Below are 19,936 nucleotides of genomic sequence, written 5' to 3' on the forward strand. Positions count from 1 at the left end.
CGACTTCTTTACGTCGGGTAAACAAAAAAAGCATTATCAACAACAGAAAAAATGACCGAAGCTCTGGAGGATTGCCTAACTTGCCGGAGAAAAACGGACAATTTTCTCCGGATAACGGACGAGTCCCAGTCCGCCACTGCCGCCGAGGACATCGGAAACGTTATCGCCAATCATTTCTGGTTTCAGGTTTGTATCGTGGCCAGTATTTTGGAATAAAAATGTACGTTAATGTTTTCATTTCCCCACAATCTCGCGTAGGCCAACCAGTATGAGAATCGAGTCTTGTGCACCAGCTGCTGGGAGAAGATCGATGACTTCCACAAATTTTACTGCGAAGTGAAACAGATTTGGGACCAGGACGGGTCGTTTAGTAACACGGCTGTTAAGAAGGAAATCCCGTTCGAAGAGGATGGATTTCAAACGGATCTGTTCGCTGCAAGTGAGTTGGTCAAGATAGAGATAACTCCGGCTAACGAGGGATTGGATAGTCTGAAAAAGGGCGAGGATGATTCCACATTCGAAGAGGATATTCCGGACGAGTCGGATACTGCTAATGATTCAGACGATTCGGATGAAGAATCATCCGTACCCATAGCGAAAAGATTTCGTCGTGGCAAAGGCGAAACAACTTCGTTGAAGGTTGAGAAGCCGACACGTAAAAAGCGGTCACGAAGCTCAAATGTGCAATCCTTAAAGCTGAGCAAAGATGCGTCGCCATTTCAATGCGACCTTTGTGACCCGCCTAGAGCATTCCGAAAGGAAGAGGGTTTACAGATGCATCAAGTAATTTGCCATTCGGACGAGACGGAGAAGACGTTCCAATGCGATCAATGTGAGAAGGCATTTGCTAGCGAGTGGCAACTTTCCGGACACAAACGTTGGCATGAAACGATGAGTCTGAATATTCGCTGCGTTATGTGCAACAAATAGTAAGTGACCTATTATGTTTTACGTTGTCAGTACCGTTGTTATCTTCAACCTTTACTAATACACTGCACATTTCTAGTTTCGATTCAGGACGTTCGTTGAAGTACCACATCCAGGCGAATCATAGTGAAAGCAAGACGGCCGTCTCGTCACTTATCGAAACTATTGCGGATCAGCCACCATCTATCTTGACGGAAATGGCTGAAAATTCTACGCAAATGCCTAAAACTGGATCGTACGAGAGAAGGCTGTTAACTCCAGAGGAACATGCCCAACACGATGAGCTCATTAGGAAGTTTTGCACTCTGGTATGTGACAGATGTGGATTTGCGGGCGAAAACTTCTATGATCTGGAAAAGCATTGCAAAAACGTTCACAGCGTGCGCGGATATGCCGGCTGCTGCGGACGAAGGTTCTACAAAAAGAGACAGTTGTTCGAACATTGCCAGTGGCACATCGATCCGGATACGTTCCACTGTGAGGTAAGTTTCGCACCGCAAAACTGTGTATCCGTTATAAACTTGGTGAATTGTCCACAGCCGTGCAAAAAATCCTTCCCCGATAGTGAGGCTTTGGAGAAACACAATCAGTGGATTCACATGCCGGACTCGGAAAAACCGTTCAAATGCGAGATCTGCGATGCTGTCTTTTACAAAGAGTATTTGCTGAAGAACCACATGAAGTACCACCTTTCCATAGAAAAGAAAATCTACTTCTGCAAGGATTGCGATAGATCGTAAGTATAATAAGTGTACAACTATGCTTCATTCTGTACCTACTTGTCTTTATGCTCATTCCCGCAGGTTCGGAGCACCATCCTACTTGCGAACGCATCTGCAGGCCATGCATGGCGCAGCATCCAGCTGGGTGTGTGACATCTGTGCCAAAGGATTCTCCCACAAATCGCTTCTGGAGACGCACCGGCTTACGCACACCAAGGAAGGGGCGGCCAGTTTGAAGCGCCAGTGCGAACACTGTCAGAAATGGCTCAAGAACGCCAAATCCATCAGTCGCCATGTGAAGCGGTGCTTGGCTGGTGGTCCGGTAACGTGCGAACTGTGCGGCAAGGAAGTGGCCAACAAGATAGCCCTGGCCAGTCACAAACGGCTGAATCACACGGAGCAACCGGTGTACCCTTGCAGCTTTTGTGGGAAGATATTCAAACGTATCATTCGGCACAGGGAACACGAGGCCAACCACCGGGGAGAGGTGCTGTATTCGTGTCCTTTCTGTCCTTACACCTGCAACTCCAATTCCAACATGTACACGCACAAGAAAACGGCTCACACCGAACAATGGACGGCGAAGATTGCCGAAAGGTTCTACAAACGATAGTTTTGGATAAGTTGGTTTGGTGTGTTAACAAGGTAAGAATATCTATAAGTTTGTTTCAAATCGATCTGGATGTTTCAATTGGCTAAGACATCCCGAAACATCATTGATAACCAGTTTTAGAGTTTCCCAAACCGTGGCTGTCACTCGTTTTACCAACAAAAGAATGTATTTTTTCTTGGCTAACGTCCACACTTGGATAGAACCTGCTTCTTAGTTGAGTATTTCCACGCTTATTATCTGAGAGATTTCTTTGCCAGTTGTCAGTGTCAGGACGAGTTTATCTTCATCTTTGAACTTCGTATTCAGACAATAATATCTTGTCTTTAATCCTATCCTTCCTTGCATCGTTCATTTATCTTTTCCGACATCTGCTTCTATACCCATTTGCACAACACCTCTTCTTCATGGCGTAACCTCCCAATTGGGACATCGGCCGCTTTGGTTACAGCTCTAATAGCGTCCACAGTCAATCGACCCCTCACGAAGCCGAACTGGTTATCTAAAGGCCAGAATCATTGGGTTTCTCGGTATAGACCATCAGCCTCGACAAAATGTTCCGTTCCAACAGTTTCCCGGCGGTGTCCAGAAGGCAGATAGGTCTGTATATCGACGGGTCTCCAGTTGGCTTCCCGAGTTTGGGCAATCAAACCAATCGTTGCCACCTCTCCGGAAATTCGCCTCTGTCTAGGCACATCTGCATAGCCATTCTGAACATGTAAAGGCTAGCCTCGATGGCCGTCTTGATGGCTACTGTCGGAATACCGTCCGGACCCGGAGCCATGTTCAACTTAAGCGGCTTTGCTATTGCGATGAGCTCGTCGGTCGTTTCCGGGGCGACCTCGCTTTGGCCGGTTTGCCCATAGGGGACGGAGGCTCATGGTATCGTGGCGTGGGAGCAACGTTTCCGCTAGTAGGGCGTTGTCTGTTCTTGACTCCGAGACTGACTGCCACAGCAACTGTTGTGCGGCTTCACAGTGGTTTTGTTTTAGCTGTGTAACCTGCATTATCGTCGGTAAGTTTGACCTCCTCGTGTTCCTGGACATTTAGGCCCGCCCGTCGTCTGACCCTTGTTCGCCGTGCAAATCAGGTATTATGGTGCCGAGTTGCACTCCCTGGCGATATGGCCCTCCACTCCGCACTTTCTGCCGAGCTTGCTCCGGTCGGGGCCTTTACACGCCCACGACTTATGTTCTTGCTCAAAGCACTTGAAGCACGCCACTGGCGGCAGTCGCTTTGTTCATCTTAGGACTTTTACCGCTTTTTCGCCTAATACCTCTTGAGCTAGTGCCTTGTAGGAGGTGCCTTTCTTGGCCGCCTCCTTCTTCAACATTAGCATCATCTCTCCAATCCTGGTGCGTCGGATGCTTTTTACATCTGCACTCAGCGGTGGGGCACGATTTTCGCCTCGCATCGCATGGCTTTCAGCACCTTGGCGTACGTGTCTGCCTCGGTTTTGAAGACTAGCGCGTCGCTCCATTCGCGTTTGCGGGCTGACTTCACTATTCTCATTACCTTCTGCTTCCCAGCCATAATCCAAGGGTTCTCTCTCGTTTGTTCCGGTTGGCCACCCTTCCGCTTAGGGTTGGCCTCTTTCGGGCTTGGTTTCCCTGCCCCTTGCGCGTTGGCATTGTGGTCACTCGTACTGGTCGTCCCTTTTTTCGTCTTCGGCTTTTTGCTCGCCTCTGCCGGATGCTTCTTGGAACGCGTCTCCTGGGTAGGTTTCGGCCATGCAGATCGAGCCGCAGGGCGGTTTGACCTCACAGCAAAGAGGAAGCTGTCCGTTTGAGTGGACCGCTTCTCCTTGCTCGCATCAGCCACACTCCGCTCTTCAACCAGGAGATCATACATCTTTTTGTCCTTAGCCAGCGATATGCGGAGCTTCAGCAGGCTCTGTTGCAGGACCTTGCGATATTCCGCCCGCTCGGGTAGCCCATCAGCTTGTCCAGCTTTTCGGCAACTATCAACATCTTTGGTAGCCCGCTCCTGTTGCGGATCAACGCCCGCGTGAGATCTGCGCCGGTCATCTGCGCTTCTTTGACCGGTGCTGCGCCACCTCGTGCTTCTCCTGTTGAATCTCCTTTCAACACCGTTTTTTCTGTCTCTCCACTCTCGATCACATTGTTGTTGTTGTGCAGGTGATCAAGAGGTGGAACCAGTATTCTGACGAGAACCTAAATGGCGAAGAGAATGTAAGCTCCCCTGCAGGGGATCAAGCCAGCAGCGGAAATGACTACTGTGGTAAGGACGGGAACGAACCCATGGGGCCCATACCGCCACAACTTTCGTTCCTTAACTTCCTCGGACATAGACTGTCTTAGTGCCAGCTATATAGGACATGCAAGATGGTCATTGGCAGAGGCAGCTTTCAATTGATAACTGTGGAAGTGCTCATAGAGCCCAGAGTAAGCTGAAGCAAGCTATGTCTCAGTGGAGACGTTGCACCAAGAAGAAGAACCAGATAAAGTGAACGAACCAACTACTAAGATGAGGGGAGTTATGAATGCCATCCACCAGTTCAAAAATAACAAAGTAGCTGGTAAGGAAAGTATCGCAGACGAACGCATTCAGATGAACCTGGACAAGTTGGTTACCTGTCTGCAACGGTTAGAAGTCTAGATCTGGGAAATCGAACATCCACAAGAAAAACGACAAGTTAACGTGTACCTAAGAACTTTGGAGCGATTACCATTTTGAATATCATGTTCCAACGTATCATCTGTTTATCGACTTCAAGGCGGCATACATACAACAGTATTGACCGCACAGAGCTATGAACAATAATAGTCGAGTACAGATTTCCCGGGAAGCTTACCAGTCGTATCAAGGCAACGATGGAAGGTGTACAAAACTGCGTAGGGATTCCGGGTGAACTATCTACTTTATTCGAATTCCGACGGAGACTGCGACAAGGTGGTGGACTTTTCTGTATACTATTCAATAACGCCCTGCCAATAGCCTAGGTACGATCTTCACGAAATCCGGCCAATTTGTCTGTTCTGCAGATGACATAGATATTTTTGCAAGAATATTTGAAACGGTGGCCAGGGATGGAAAATTATGAAGATTGCAGCTGAGGGCCTGAGAATACTCGCACTTCTTTATTCGTGAGTAAGCGAAGCTGACAAGCACTCACATGAGATTCGCGAAGCTTCGTGAGTTTTTTGCATTTTGACGAAAAACGCATTTTAACGACTGACAGTGCTGCTTTTCAGGAACAATGAAGCATAAAGCATTAGTTTATGTTGGATAATCACTGGATTTTCTATCATAACCACAACAAAATGCACTTACTCTCGGAATCGTGAGTAATGTCGAATTCGTTTATTTGCACCGCCTGCACCGCTTTGCCACCGGGTGTAGTAAACTTGCACCGAAACCGTTCGTTTATTCGCAGGTACTGTTCTGTTTTGACACCCGATTGGCACCGGTGCAAGAAAATGCTACACCCAGTTTGAGCGCGGTGTAGCAGGTACAAAGCTAGTTTTATGCATATGCAATATGCATATCGGTGAACTTGTATCGTAGTTTTGTTTTGGTAGGAATGATGATTTTCTCTTCAGCATTAGGAAGACAGTTTTCTTGGATATTCGTTTATTTTGAGATGTTTTAATTTCCACACAGCAAATCTGGGCGTTTAAAAATATTTAAACCTGATCGATGACTATCACGTCTTTCAACTTCTGAGGAATCCTAAAAATTTATCGATAACACGAAATTTCAAAGAGTTGATTCTACGTATATTTTTCCCATCACTATTTTTATTTGATTATCGCAAATATGTGGGTTACTTTTAATAATTTTAATCATTAGAGTTATCTGTCGCATGGTGATCTATTAATAATGAAAAAAAAAATGACGTAATAAAGTTTTGATAAGCCCAGAATAGAATTAAAATCTATTCATTCAAATTGGACTGACATACGAGCATGAGTTTGTCGATTCGAAGATTCAAGGTTCGAGTCCTGGAATAGGATTTTTATCACAGCAAAAAGCAAACATTACACCGTTATCACACTGGCATTCGGTTAAAGCGTTTTTAATATGAGTTGCGTTTCAATAACGTTATGTTTTATTGCCCGTTGTGAAGATTTATAGATTCCGACGCAAATATATGATAAAGCTCATTTTTAGCGTAGGTGCGTTATAAATGTTTGTTCACAATGCAAAACTATCAACAAATGTGTACCTAACAACACAGCGTAAAATATTCACCAGGACGCGGTCTGGTTTTATACCTGTGGGCCCACGCAAGAAAAATCCACACGGAGAAAAAAGATTAGTTGATACAAACAAACCCTAGTTCATTTGAACTAAAATAACAGATTGAAATATGCACAAACATAATTTTGGTGGAAGTTAACGAAGCACGTATGTAAATACAAACTAACATTTTAGGTTGTTTTTTTCTCAGGCAATTTGTAGAACATAACAAAGCTTACTTAGAAGCAACCAACATTTTGGTTGCTGGGTTTGACAGCAACAAAACCAACAAACAGGCTTGGTAATTTCAAACTAAGAAGAACTGTTTGCAGTTACCAATTATTAGTTTGATGTAAACAAATGTATTGATATATTCAACCTTGAGTTTTGGTTGTAAATGTGATGTTTATTTACCTGTATTTTTCATGTATTTTCACAAAAATAAAAATGCTGCTAGAATGTGTTTAAATAATTTTAATGAGTACCTCAAAACATATGTTACAAACGGAAATATTCCTACATTATTATAATAGAATGCAGTTCAGTTACAGCAGCAAGGATTCGCAAGTTGGTTTCTTCTCCTTGGTTTTTCATAAAAAAAAAACACGTTGAAAACGATGCTGATCTACGGAAGTTCAATCCATTGGAGCTTTCACCATTCTATAGGAGGGACAGTAAAAAAGCTTGATTAAAAGAGAATCAGTTATTTTTCCATTTATCTTACCTTTGCCAAAGAAAAAACCGATGTCGTGACTCCTCGCAACACTTAGCCATTTTTCTGGTTTATAGATCCTCGGTACCGCAAAATCTGAAACTATACGGTGATTATACAGTGAGAATCACCAACGAGCGAGGATAATGTTAAAACTTACCTGGAAACCGATTCGTATGAAAATGTTTAACAGTTGTTTGCAAATTAATGCAATCTAATGCAATGCAAATGGCGATGTTTATGCATTGAACACCGAGCCGGCGATGGGCTGTTGATGACAGAATCTATTTATTTATTTATTTATTTATTTATTTCTACGTCTTCGGCTAAACTGCCGTACAGACTGATAAAACAGAAAAACAAAAATTAACTTATATTTCTAATACACGTTTTGAATTGTGTTCTACTAATATTAAAATCAAACCAAGGCAAATCGTTGACGAGGGCGAGGCATCTTTCCAGGGGATGATTATGGCCAAATACTGTCGTGTGCCTAGTAGCGTGGAACAGTTGACGCTGGCGGAGACGGCGAGCAGGAACATAAAAATTGACGCATTGCAGGAGCGGTGCACAGTCTAGATGTCCACTCACTATGTCGAAAGCAAACATTCTTTGATGGTACTCACGACGCTGGCGTAGAGATTCTAATCTAATTAGCTGGCGGCGGTGGTCGTATGGTGGCAATCTGTGCGGATCATTCCATGGCAGTCTCCTCAACGCAAAACGAACAAAACTACGCTGAACTCTTTCGATCCGCGCCATATGAAGTTCTTGGTACGGAGCCCAGACTGGAACGGCGTATTCTAATATGCTTCGCACAAGACTACTGTATAACGTTTTCAAGACGTAGACGTCGTCAAAGTCCGCAGCGTTGCGGCGTATGAATCCTAGAACCGCAAAGGCTTTAGCAGTTGTCGTCGAGATATGCTCACTGAAGTTCAGTTTACAGTCTATCGTAACACCTAGGTCTTTGATAGAGGACACACGATCTACACTGTTGCCATTTATGCTGTAGTCGAAACTCGTAAGTGGCGTCGTTCTACAAAAACTGATCGTTTTGCACTTTTTGATATTCAACTCCATGCCATTTGAGGAACACCAATCTGCTACGGCGTCGAGATCCTGTTGTAGCGCAGCACAGTCGATTAAGGATGAGATTATTCTGTATATTTTAAGGTCGTCGGCATACATAAGGCAGTGAGAACGGATTCGGTGGCATAGGTCGTTAGCAAAAAGGATAAAAATTAACGGACCAAGGTGGCTACCCTGCGGCACGCCGGTTGGCGTTGTGTAGATGTCGGATTTTACGTTTTTCAACTTTACAAAGGCAGATCTACCAACCAAATAGGAACGTAACCAGCTGATGATCCAATCCGGAAATCCTAAGCGCTCCAACTTGGTCAGGGTAAGGCCGTGCGGGACTTTATCGAAGGCTTTCGAGAAGTCAAAATAGATGCTGTCCACTTGGCATCGCTTTTCCAGGCAGGCATGAAGTGTGCTAGTGTAGCACATCAGATTTGTTACGGTGGATCTGTTTTTAACAAACCCATGCTGGTACTCCGATATTATAGGCTTAGCAGCAGAATACATCCTATCATGAATCAAAAGCTCCAGTACTTTTGCGAGACAGCACAATATTGATATAGGGCGGTAATTCTCCACATTGTGAATGCTACCAGTCTTATGTACGGGAGTGACTGCTGATAGTTTCCATACGTCTGGAAATACGCCTTGCCCAAGCGACATATTGAAAAGTAGGCATACAGGTGGCCCTAGCGCACTGGCACATTTTTTAATGAATGCAGGAGGCAACTTATCAGGTCCTGGACCCTTTGATGGATCGAGTGAGCTGAGAGCACCGGAAACTTCTTCTATTGAAAAAGTAGGGCGTGGAAAATTGATATTGTACGATGGCAGGGAGTTCACAACCTCCGGCGAAACAGGAGGAGTATTGGCGCTGTATACAGATTTGAAAAAATTGGCAAACATTTCAGCAGCAGCAGCATCATCTTGTGATGTTTCGTTTCCAAGTTGCATTTCTGATGGAATCGAATTTGAGTTTTTCCTGCTTTTGATAAAGCGCCAGAAAGAGGAAGGGTTTGTTCTAACTTCGTCCTGCATTCGGAAAACGTATTCACGAAAAGTGGAGGTTACGCTTTCAGCATACTCTGCCTCGACATTTTGAAGAAGAGTACGGTTTTGAGCAGATCGAACTCGGAAAAATCTACGCCGAACTTTACGAAGGGTGTTGCGTCGATGTTGCAACTCTGCATTCCACCAAGGTAGCTTATACGGTCGTCTGACGAACGTTCTACGCAGAGGAGTATGCCTACTCACCGAGTCAAAAACTGTATTGTAGAAATTCGCTAGCGTTGAGTTGATGTCAGGTGCAGCAAGAGTCTGGTGCCAATCGAGAGAATTGAGCTCGTTTATAACTGCATCGTAGTCACAACGGCCAAAGTCGAAATCTTGTTCTACGTTTGTGTGATGATGCTGATCCAGTACGGGGCGTATATCTAAACGTACAACGAACGGTGTGTGGTGGCGGTCAGGGCTTAAAATTGTCGATGGTGCTTCAATAAGCTCAGCTTCACTACTGTTACTCACGAAGGCCAAGTCAAGTAGACGACGGTTAAAATTTGATACATCACAGATTTGTTGTAGTCCGCTCGAAATCATGTTTTCGGTAAGGATCAACTCTTGTTCTGAAGAAGCATTCGACGGCAGATAACCTTCAACGTCATCGTCATACGACCATGAGAGGCGAGAAAGGTTGTAGTCACCGAGAATAACGATCGAGTCGTTGCTAGCAGCATTTTGCACAATCTGGTGTACACAATCGGAGTGCGCAACAAATTTTCCCGTGTCGCTATTGGGCCTCAAGTAGATGCCACATACATATACAGATTTATGCGCTAGCGAGATTTTCACTACAACCTGTTCTAGTGATTCACTGCCTGCAAGGTGGACAGGTGCACTAAACAGTGAGCTTTTGACTGCAATGAGAGTTCCACCACCACGCTGCAGATCTGAGGTGGCACTGCTACGGTCACAGCGATAGATAGTATAATTTGTAGCCAGTTCAGAGTTCGCCACGTCACTCTTAAGCCAGGTTTCGGTTATTACAATGACGTCGTAATCGCAGGATGCAGTGGAGAGATGAAAGCTGTTGGTCTTCGTACGCATCCCACCCACATTTTGATAATAAATTGTGAGAGGGACGTACTCACCTACCGATGATGCTAACGCATGTTGTTGCAGCGGTATTGACGAAGGAAACGGAAGTGGTGGATACTCATGAGCGGATACAGTACGGTTGAGATTTATTGGGTGGAGGTTGTCCTCGGTGTCTCTGTTACTTGCGACGGGATGATTACTACTGGTGTTGACGGCTTCCAAAAAACCTGGTTCCTGCTGCTCATATTTTCGAACTCTCGAAACCTGATCCCTCGAGGCCATGTATCGGTTGCCAGTGCTAACGACTTTAAATCGTGGGCCATTCCAATTTTGTATGAAACGAACGACAGTGTGCTAGTATCTCTTCCGCGCGCTACGAGTTTCACAACGCGCAAGTCCGTGGTTCCTAGCTTGGACTGCACCAATTCAGTAACCATTTCCTCTGGAACATCCGGTAAGATGCCAGACAGATACAGCCAGAATTTGTCGTGATCGTTGGCTGTCGGTGCGGTAGCAACAAGGTTTGTATCAGTGCTTCCAGTTCCGATACCACACATAGCTTTAGCTGGACGACGAGCACCTATGTCCTCATCACCATCGTTTTCACGGAGCCGCTTGTTCCTGACGAAACCTGAGGGTCTATTACGACCGATGGGTAGACTAGGCGTGACAGAGGTTGGAGTTTTAGGAACAATTTCGATAAGCTTTTTGAAATGAGTGCGAATTTCATGTCTAATCTCGTCCAACACGCTGCAACGAATCTCGTTCTTCAAGGCTTCGAAGTTTTGGTCGGCTACGGCGTTTGTGGATACCATTGCGTTTTTGAAACGAGCATTTTCCATGATAATGCCGCAAGCATCGCACATCCAATACAAATTCGAAATTCCGGCGACACTTTCGCTAATAGTGTTGTCCATCTTAGAGCATTTCAGACAAACACAAGCCGAGCAAAAACCGCGGCATTTAACTACGGCATGCTCAACCAGTTCGTTAGCACAGGTATCACACGTTCCAAGCATGATGAGATGTTTTTAGCGTTGTGTGAAATGCGGCAGTACCAATAGTGAGAACTAGATGGAATCGAACAATCTAAGAATTTGGTAATTTCAAACCAAAAACGGCATCAGTTTTCCTCCAACCAAAATTTTAGTTTAACTCGATGGGCTGATTTGGTTGAATCGTCTTAAAGTTTTAGTTTGTTCCTCGGTTTGACATTAACAATTAAAGAACCTGACATTTGGTAAAAACAAACTACAGTTTTATCGAAGATAACTATAAACTTGGTTGAAACAACATATGACTCATATTGTTTGCTTATGGTAGAAACAATCAATCAACACGATTGATGGCAACCAAATTAGTGGCTTTGAATTAATTAAATGTTACTTGATGTCAACCAAATTTTAACTTTGATGGACAACAAAAATTTTGGTTGTTTCAAGCTGCTCTGATTTTTCTCCGTGCACGCAACTAATTTTCGCGCAGGAGTCTAAACAGGTGGAATCTCCGCAATAAAAAGCATTTATTTATTTTCCTTTTTACGTTGTAGCTAAACGTTTTCTATTGAACTGCCTTTAACATTTTTCGTGTTAAATTTGTGCACGTAGATCGTTTACAATTGTATATTAGCATTTTTTTATTGGGCAACGGAAATTGTTAAATTCTAAAAAGATGCTTTTAATTGAAAAAAATATGATATTACAAGAATTCAAAGAAGATAAATATTGTAGGAGCGTTAAAACATTGGATAACAATTTTCAAGTAACATTTATCATTACAAGTTTATCATGTACAAGTGGATTATTGAAAACTTTTAAAATTGTTAAAATGTATATAGAAAGTAAAAAATAAAAATAAATAAAAATAATTTTGTTCATCACGGAAATCATGAAAACATTGATTTTGTTTATTTTTGATATCCTTTATTATTAACATTGACGCTCTCACAGGCTCTTACTAATAACATCATGAGCTGTCAACAAATTGCACCGAAACCGTTCGTTTTTTCGGTGGCAATTGCTACACCGGTGCAGTGCACCGTCGGGAATAAACGAATTCGACATATTGCCCGTTGTGAAGATTTATAGATTCCGACGCAAATAATTGATCAGGCTCATTTTCAGCGTAGGTGCGTTATAAATGTTTGTTTACAATGCAAAACTATCACCAAATGTGTACCTAACAACACAGCGCAAAATATCCACCAGGACGCAGTCTGGTTTTATATCTGTGGGCCCACGCAAGAAAAATCCACGCAACTAATTTTCGCGCAGGAGTCTAAACAGGTGGAATCTCCGCAATAAGCCTTGTGTTGGCTTTACACTCGCGAACAAGGGACTGTTATGGTCTTCTTGTTTTCTTACCCAGCATTAAAACTATGCTGCTGTGTTAAAAGATAGGTTGTCAGCTTGAGCTGTACGCTTGAGCCGCAGTTATGTTGGCTACGAAAACATTGCATTGGTGGGATAGGGATGCCACTTCCTTGCTCGCGAATTGCTTCATGAGGAGTGTAATTCCATCACTGACGGTGGCAGAATCGTACACTTAATCGTACACCCGTCTAAAACGCGAAGCACCAAAGATAGGAATGGTAGTCAATGCGGCTAAAACGAAATATATGCTAGAAGGTGGAACCGAAAACGACAGGATTCGCCTAGGACGTATATGTAAAGAACAACAAAAGTGAAAATATTTCGGAAAGCTTTAGTTGATGCAAACACTAGTTAAAACTCCACAGATTTTTCATATATCTTACCGTTCTAAACTAGCAAACTATGCAATCCAAAATTACCGCTTATAATACTTATCGGCTAGCTTGGCAGCCCATTGATCCGGATGAGCCACCTTCTTGTGAGTGTACATGTTGGAATTGGAATTGCAAGTGTACGGGCAGAACGGGCACTGGTACAGCACCTCTCCCCGGTGGTTCGCCTCATGCTCTCTGTGTCGGATGGCGCGCTTGAACTCCTTCCCACAGTAGCTGCAAGTGTACACCGGCTGCTCCGTGTGATGGATCCGTTTGTGACTTACCAGGGCCAGCTCGTTGGCCGATTCCTTGCCACAGAGATCGCAAGTGACCGGATTGGTGCTCAGGCAGCGCATCAGATGGGCCTTGTAGGTGATCTCGTTCCGGAGCCATCTCTTGCAGTGGTCACACTGGCGCTTCAAACTGGCAGCTCCTTCTGCCGTGTGCGAAAGCCGATGGTTCTCCAGCCGCCACTTGTGGGCGAATCCTTTGGCACAGATATCGCACACCCAGTTGGATACGGCGCCATGTACAGTTTGCTGGTGCGTGCGTAAGTAGGTCGCTGCTCCGAACCTGGAGGAATGAAAATTGAGAGATTTCTATGAGGGTAGCATGTGAACAGGGGCGTAGCCAGAGCATCGAAATTTTGCCAAGTATTTCTCCAAGAGAACCACATCAATCTTATCATAGAATTTTACCAAATAACAAGGTTGGTTGAATGGCTAAACTTTGTGATTTTTATTCATAGACTACCAAAACAATATGCCAAATTTTACAGATATGCCGGAACCGGTTCCGATAACGAAAAAGAAGGACTTTGTAGAACCATATGCTGCTATAGAGTGTAACTAGCACAGAATCAACTAATTTTCACTAGTATTAAATTCAAACAAACGTCATACTAAGCCCAGTAGTACACAGGGTCAAACATTTGGCAAGGAAAGAAAACAAGAAACAACATCAGTTTGACACTAATGAATATTCGATCGAGTCAAACAAGATGTTCAAGCATTGGTTTCTTTTTGGACAAATATTTGACCCTGTGTACTAGCAGCTTAAGAACAAAATATCTGGGAATTCTTTATGAGTTCTTTCAAGGACACCTTCAGAAATTCCTTCATGAAGCTCTCCAGAGATTCTTCAGGAATTCCTTAAGGGGCTTCTCCAGGAATTTCTCCTTCGTGAATTCTTCCATGGGCATCTTACAGTGTTCCTTTAGTGATTGCTTCAGGGTTTGTTCCAAGAAATGCATCAGGTATTCGTCCCACGATTCTTTCAGAAAATTGCACAGATACTTCTGCAAGGATGCATCGTCGAATTCCTCCAGGATTTTTTCCATAGCTTCCTTCAGTGATTCCATTATGGATTGTTCCGGGGATTTTTTCAAGAATTTCTCCAGGGGTTTCACCAGACATCCCTCCGGGAATTTCTCCTGGGCTATCTTGAGAGGTACCTTTATTGATTGTTCAAGTGTTTTTTTCGAGGATTCCTGCAGGGATTCCCAAAGGAATATCAACACAGAACCTTTTAGACATATCTACAAATGTTCCTTCAGATATTTCTTCATGGGTTTCTCCGTGTATTCCTTCAAGAATTCCACTAGAGGTGGCTCCAATAATTCAATTTGGAATAATTCGTAGTATTCGCCGGGGCCCGTGGCGTAGTTGGTCACACGTTCGCTTCATATGCGGATGGTCATGGGTTTGATTCCCAGCCCCGGCACTTGCAATTTTTCGTCAGCTGCTCTTCCCCCGAGAGTGGCTGACACTGACCCTCTTCTGAGCCCCGTGGCTCAAACGGACCCGGATACCTGGACATCGGCAATCCTTTAGGGATTTCTTTAGAAATTCTCCAGGAATACCTTCAAAATTTTTTGCAGGATTCCTCCAGGCATTTCTCCAATGATTCCTTCGGGAATTGCTTGATATTTTTCAGGGATTTTCGTAGGGATTCTTCCAGGAAATCTACGAGGGATTTCTTCTGAAATTTTTCCAAGAAGGGATTCTTCCAGGAATTGCTATAGGGATTCCTCCACAAATTTCTAAAAAAAAATGTTCCAGGGTTTCTCCAGGAATGCGTCCAGAAATTCCTCCAGGATTTTTTCACAAATTTCTCCCAGAGTTCCTCTAGAGATTTCTCCTGAAATTCATCCAGTAATTATTTCAAGAATTCCTCTAGAGATTTCTCCAGAAACTCCTTCAGGGATTCTTCCAGCAATTTTCAGGAATTTCTCCAGGAACTCCTCCAGGAATTGCTCCTGGACATCTTTCAGAAATTGTGTCAGCAATTTCTCCACTCTTCAGGAATTTTTGAAGGATTCCTCCAGGAATTCCTCTAGAGATTCTTCCAGGAATTGCTTCAGGGATTTCTCCACAAATTTATTCGATGATTTATCTAGGAATCCGTTCAGAAGTTCCTCTAGAAATTCCTCCAGGATTTTCTCAAGGGATTTTTTCCAAAAATTTCTCCCAGAGTTCCTCTAGAGATTTCTCCTGAAATTCATCCAGTAATTATTTCAAAAATTCCTCTAGAGATCCCTCCAGTAACTCCTTCAGGGATTCTTCCAGCAATTTCCAGGAATTCCTCCAGGATTTTATCCAAGAATTTCTCCAGGAACTCTTCCAGGAATTTTTTCATGAATTGCTCCTGGACATCTTTCAGAAATCATGTTAGCTATTTCTCCATGAAATCCTCTAGGGATTTTTTTCAGAAATTCATCCAGGAAATTCTCCAGGAATACCTGCAGGATTTTTTTTCCGGATTCCTCTAGGCATTTCTCCAAAGATTCATTCAGGAATTGCTTCAATTTCTCCAGGGATTTTCACAGGGCTTCCTTCAGTAAATCCTCCAAGGATTTTTCTAGGAAATCACTAGGGATTTCTTCAGAAATTCTTCCAAGAAACTCTTCATGAATTTTTGAGGGATTTCTCCAGAGATTCTTCCAGGAATTACTACAGGGATTCCTCCACAAATTTCTAAAAAAAAATTTCGAGGATTTCTCCAGGAATGCGTCCAGAAATTCCTCCAGGATTTTTTTCAGAAATTTCTCCCAGAGTTCCTCTAGAGATTCCTCCAGTAATTATTTCAAGAATTCCTCTAGAGATTCTTCTAGCAATTTCCAGGAATTACTCCCGGATTTTATCCAGGAATCCTGAAGAAATTCTTCAGGAATTGATGCAGGAATTGCTCCGGGACATCTTTCAGAAATTATGTCAGCAATTTCTCCATGAAATCCTTTAAGGATTTCTTTAGAAATTCTTCAAGGAAATTCTCCAGGAATACCTTCAGAAATTTTTCCAGGATTCCTCCAGGCATTTCTCCAAAGATTCCTTCGGAAATTGCTTCAATTTCTCCAGGGATTTCCGCAGGGATTCTTCCAGTAAATCCTCTTAGGATTCTTCCAGGAAATCCACTAGGGATTTCTTCAGAAAATCTTCTAAGAAACTCTTCAGGAATTTTTAAGGGATTCCTTAAGGAATTCCTCTAGGGATTCTTCCAGGAATTGCTTCATTGATTCCTCGAAGGATTTTACCACAAATTTCTTCGAGGATTTCCCTAGGAATTCGTTCAGAAATTCCTCCAGAATCTTCCCGAGGGATTATTTTTTCAGAAATTTCTCCTAGAGTTCCTCTAGAGATTTCTCCTGAAATTCATCCAGTATTTATTTCCAGAATTCCTCTAGAGATTCCTCCAGGAACTCCTTCAGGGATTCTTCCAGGAACTTCTCCAGGAATTGCTCCTGGACATCTTTCAGAAATTGTCAGTAATTTCTGCATGAAATTCTCAAGGGATTTCTTAAGAAATTCTTCAAGGAAATTCTTCAGGAATTTTGCCAGGATTCCTCCAGGCATTTCTCCAGATTGCTTCAGGAATTGTTCCAATTTCTCCAGGGATTTCTCCAGTAAATCCTCCAAGGTTTTTTCCACGAATTCCACTAGGGATTTCTTCAGAAAATCTTCCAAGAAACTCTTCAGGAATTTTTGAGGGTTTCCTCCAGGAATTCCTCTAGAGATTCTTCCAGGAATTGCTTCAAGGATTTTTCCACAAATTTCTTCGAGGATTTCTCTAGGAATTCGTTCAGAAATTCCTCCAGGATTTTCTTAAGGGATTTATTTCCGAAATTTCTCCCAGAGTTCTTCCAAAGATTTCTCCTGAAATTCATCCAGTAATTATTTCAAGAATTCCTCTAGAGATTCCTCCAGGAACTCCAGCAATTTCCAGGATTTTCCTCTAGGGATTTCTTCAGAAATTCTTCCAGGAATACCTTCAGGAATTAACCCCCCCCCCCCCCCCCCTTGAACCGAAAAGCTGGCTACGCCCTTGCAAATGAAGTGTGGAATGCTATACATACGATCTGCCGCAATCTTTGCAGTTGTAGATTTTCTGCTCCAATGAGAGGTGGTACTTCATATGGGTTTTCAGTAAATATTCCTTGTGGAAGGCCGCTTCGCAGATGTCGCATTTGAACGGTTTCAAAGCGTCTGGTGTGTGAACCCGTTTGTTGTGAGTGTCAAGGCTGTCACTGTCGCTGAAATTCCTTTTGCAAAGCTGTTGAAAACGGAAATTAGTCGGTTGAAATCCAAAACTATACGTGTCACAAAACACAACTTACCTCGCACCGGTACAGCTCCGGATTGATGTGACTTAGGCAGTGCTCGTACAGCTTTCGCTTTTTAAAGTACTTCCGGTTGCAGCAGACCACGTACCCGAGCAGGTCGTGTTCGTTTCTGTAATGTTTCTCCAGATAGTAGAAGTTTTCGGCCCCGAATCCACATTTTTCGCAAATAAGAGTGCAAAATTTTTGAATCACCTCGTCGCGTTCCGCCATTTCCTCTGGGGTTAGCGCTTTGCAGCCGGCTTTGGCCCGAGGGCGAGCAGGTGCAGGCATCAGCAAAGCGTTTGGAGGAACTTCGGTTGAATCAATGGCTTGCTGATCATTTGTGGCAGCGTCCTCGGTTTTGTCAGAAGAGGCCGGCAAATATCCAGGTGCGGTTTCAGGATGATTTGCATGGATGTGGTTATTCAGAGTGCGACCTGAATCGAAACTAGGGAAAATGCATTCGTTAGAATTACGTAAACCGAGCGCACGAGTAACTTAGATACTTACTGTTTGTTACATTTTTCGCAGAAATAGTTCAAATGATGTTTCTGATGCCAACTCTTGTGTCCCGACAGTTGCCATTCGCTAGCGAATGCTTTCTCACACAGGTCACACTGGAACTTCTTCTCGGTGTCTTCCGTATGGCACACTTCGTTGTGCAACTGTAAACCCTTGGCTTCCTTAAAGCCTCGGACCGGGTCGCAAATTTCACACTCGAAAGGGAACTCTTCCCTTCTGTTGGTGGCCCTACTTTTGCGAACCGGGGCCCGTGGAGTGTTGCTGACCTGACGTTTCTTACGAATTGGTTTCTCCCGCTTTACAGGCTTCGGTTTGGGCTTGGCACGTCGAAACCGTTTTGCTATGGGTACCGCGGAGTCCTCATCTGAATCGTCTGACGATTCGGATTCCTCTTCCTCCTCTACCTAGTGGAATTTGAATGTCAGTGATATTCCAAAAGTGTGACTCACTTTGAATCTAGAAGAGCATTTAAAACCCTCAAACGTTCTTCCAGTTTCAAAGTGGACCATGTATCATCATTCACCTTATCTTTGGCCGCAGCATCGTCTTCATCGCTGGATTTCTCAGACTCTTCGGCCTTAGCGATTTCCACTTTGACCAAATCGTAAGCGAGTAATTCCTGTTGATGGGTGCCATCCTCATTGACTATTCGCTCCGTTTTAATTACGGTGCTGTTGGGCAAGCTATCATCGCAGGCCCATAACCGTTTCACCTCGTTGTAGAACTTGTGGAAATCGTCGATCTTTTCCCAGCAGCTGGTGCACAGTACCCGATGCTCATACTGATCAGCCTGGATAAAGAACGGAACATAGTTATGGTTGGTTGGTATATGTATTGCAAATTTCGGATAAGTGATGTGAGGTGTTAATTTGTCCCTACTTCGCTAATTCATGGACTCAGGTAAATATTAATAAACCATATGAAAAAGTATCTTTTTTCGACAAATCATGAAAAAATAAAACGACGACAATATATTGTATGGAGTTTTCATTTATGCGGCCGCATAAAAACATACAGTCGTTTTAAGCTTTTCAAGGATTACTAATGGCTCTGTGACCCTACATATGTATCGTACATATTCTCCGGCGACGCTTGTGGTAGTGCATCATCGCTCCTTGGGTGGGATGCTCATCAGAGTTCAATATTTCAAATTCTGCACTAACCTGAAACCAAAAATGGACGGCGACAACAGCACCGATGTCTTCCACGGTGGATTCGTCCGAAATACGGAGGAAATTGTCCGTTTTTCTTCGGCAAGTTAAGCAATTTTCCAGAGCTTCGGCCATTGTTTGCTGCTTTTTCCACTACAAATCGTCTGTCAGTTTCCTACAACCAAAACAATAAACACAAAATAAATAAAAATTGTAAACTCAGAGCACTCACGGGTCCAATGCTAAAGATATTGAGTTCCGTACAGGCACGCAGCTGAGTGCTGCGAATAGAAACGGTTTCATTTTTCAAGCTAGCCATCACAAACTGTAAATTCAACATTTCTCATACTGTAGATGACTATTAGCAATTGACATTCAACCATTTCTCAGACTGTCAGAGATAACAGTAAGATAACCATACCATGTACAGATTTGCCAGTTTGACAAATGGTAGTCCGCCAAATTACAGTATGTATGTGGAATAGCCCATTTTACGAGCCGATTTTATGAATGAATTTTGACAGGAGGTAGCGTCCAATAACCCGTGAAAATCAATATCATCATCAACA

General features: G+C 43.4%; 2 protein-coding genes across 2 annotated transcripts; one reads left to right on the forward strand and one right to left on the reverse strand.

Moving 5' to 3' along the window:
* LOC115269559 (zinc finger protein 91) lies at positions 1-2,326 on the forward strand. Its single transcript, XM_029878357.2, has 5 exons — positions 1-186; positions 259-929; positions 1,007-1,409; positions 1,467-1,663; positions 1,731-2,326. The coding sequence occupies exons 1-5, from the start codon at positions 52-54 to the stop codon at positions 2,260-2,262; spliced, it is 1,938 nt and encodes a 645-aa protein (XP_029734217.1). The 5' UTR covers positions 1-51; the 3' UTR covers positions 2,263-2,326.
* A 10,748-nt stretch (positions 2,327-13,074) lies between these two features.
* LOC109413010 (zinc finger protein 93) lies at positions 13,075-19,557 on the reverse strand. Its single transcript, XM_029878356.2, has 6 exons — positions 19,380-19,557; positions 18,740-19,006; positions 18,205-18,620; positions 17,710-18,142; positions 17,449-17,645; positions 13,075-13,670 (listed from the first exon to the last, which is right to left on the reverse strand). Exons 1-6 carry the CDS (start codon positions 19,500-19,502, stop codon positions 13,139-13,141), a joined length of 1,968 nt encoding a protein of 655 aa, XP_029734216.1. The 5' UTR covers positions 19,503-19,557; the 3' UTR covers positions 13,075-13,138.
* Positions 19,558-19,936: the final 379 nt, after the last annotated feature.

This window comes from Aedes albopictus, chromosome 1 (assembly GCF_035046485.1).
Source record: "Aedes albopictus strain Foshan chromosome 1, AalbF5, whole genome shotgun sequence".
Lineage (NCBI taxonomy): Eukaryota > Metazoa > Arthropoda > Insecta > Diptera > Culicidae > Aedes > Aedes albopictus.

Coding starts and splice junctions, on each gene's coding strand:
- LOC109413010 (XM_029878356.2), bottom strand. CDS start 19,502: ATGGCCGAAGCTCTGGAAAATTGCTTAACTTGCCGAAGAAAAACGGAC. Junction 18,143..18,204: donor TGCGAAAAATGTAACAAACA/GTAAGTATCTAA, acceptor CATTTTCCCTAG/TTTCGATTCAGGTCGCACTC. Junction 17,646..17,709: donor CGGAGCTGTACCGGTGCGAG/GTAAGTTGTGTT, acceptor CGTTTTCAACAG/CTTTGCAAAAGGAATTTCAG.
- LOC115269559 (XM_029878357.2), top strand. CDS start 52: ATGACCGAAGCTCTGGAGGATTGCCTAACTTGCCGGAGAAAAACGGAC. Junction 1,410..1,466: donor CGGATACGTTCCACTGTGAG/GTAAGTTTCGCA, acceptor AATTGTCCACAG/CCGTGCAAAAAATCCTTCCC. Junction 1,664..1,730: donor TGCAAGGATTGCGATAGATC/GTAAGTATAATA, acceptor TCATTCCCGCAG/GTTCGGAGCACCATCCTACT.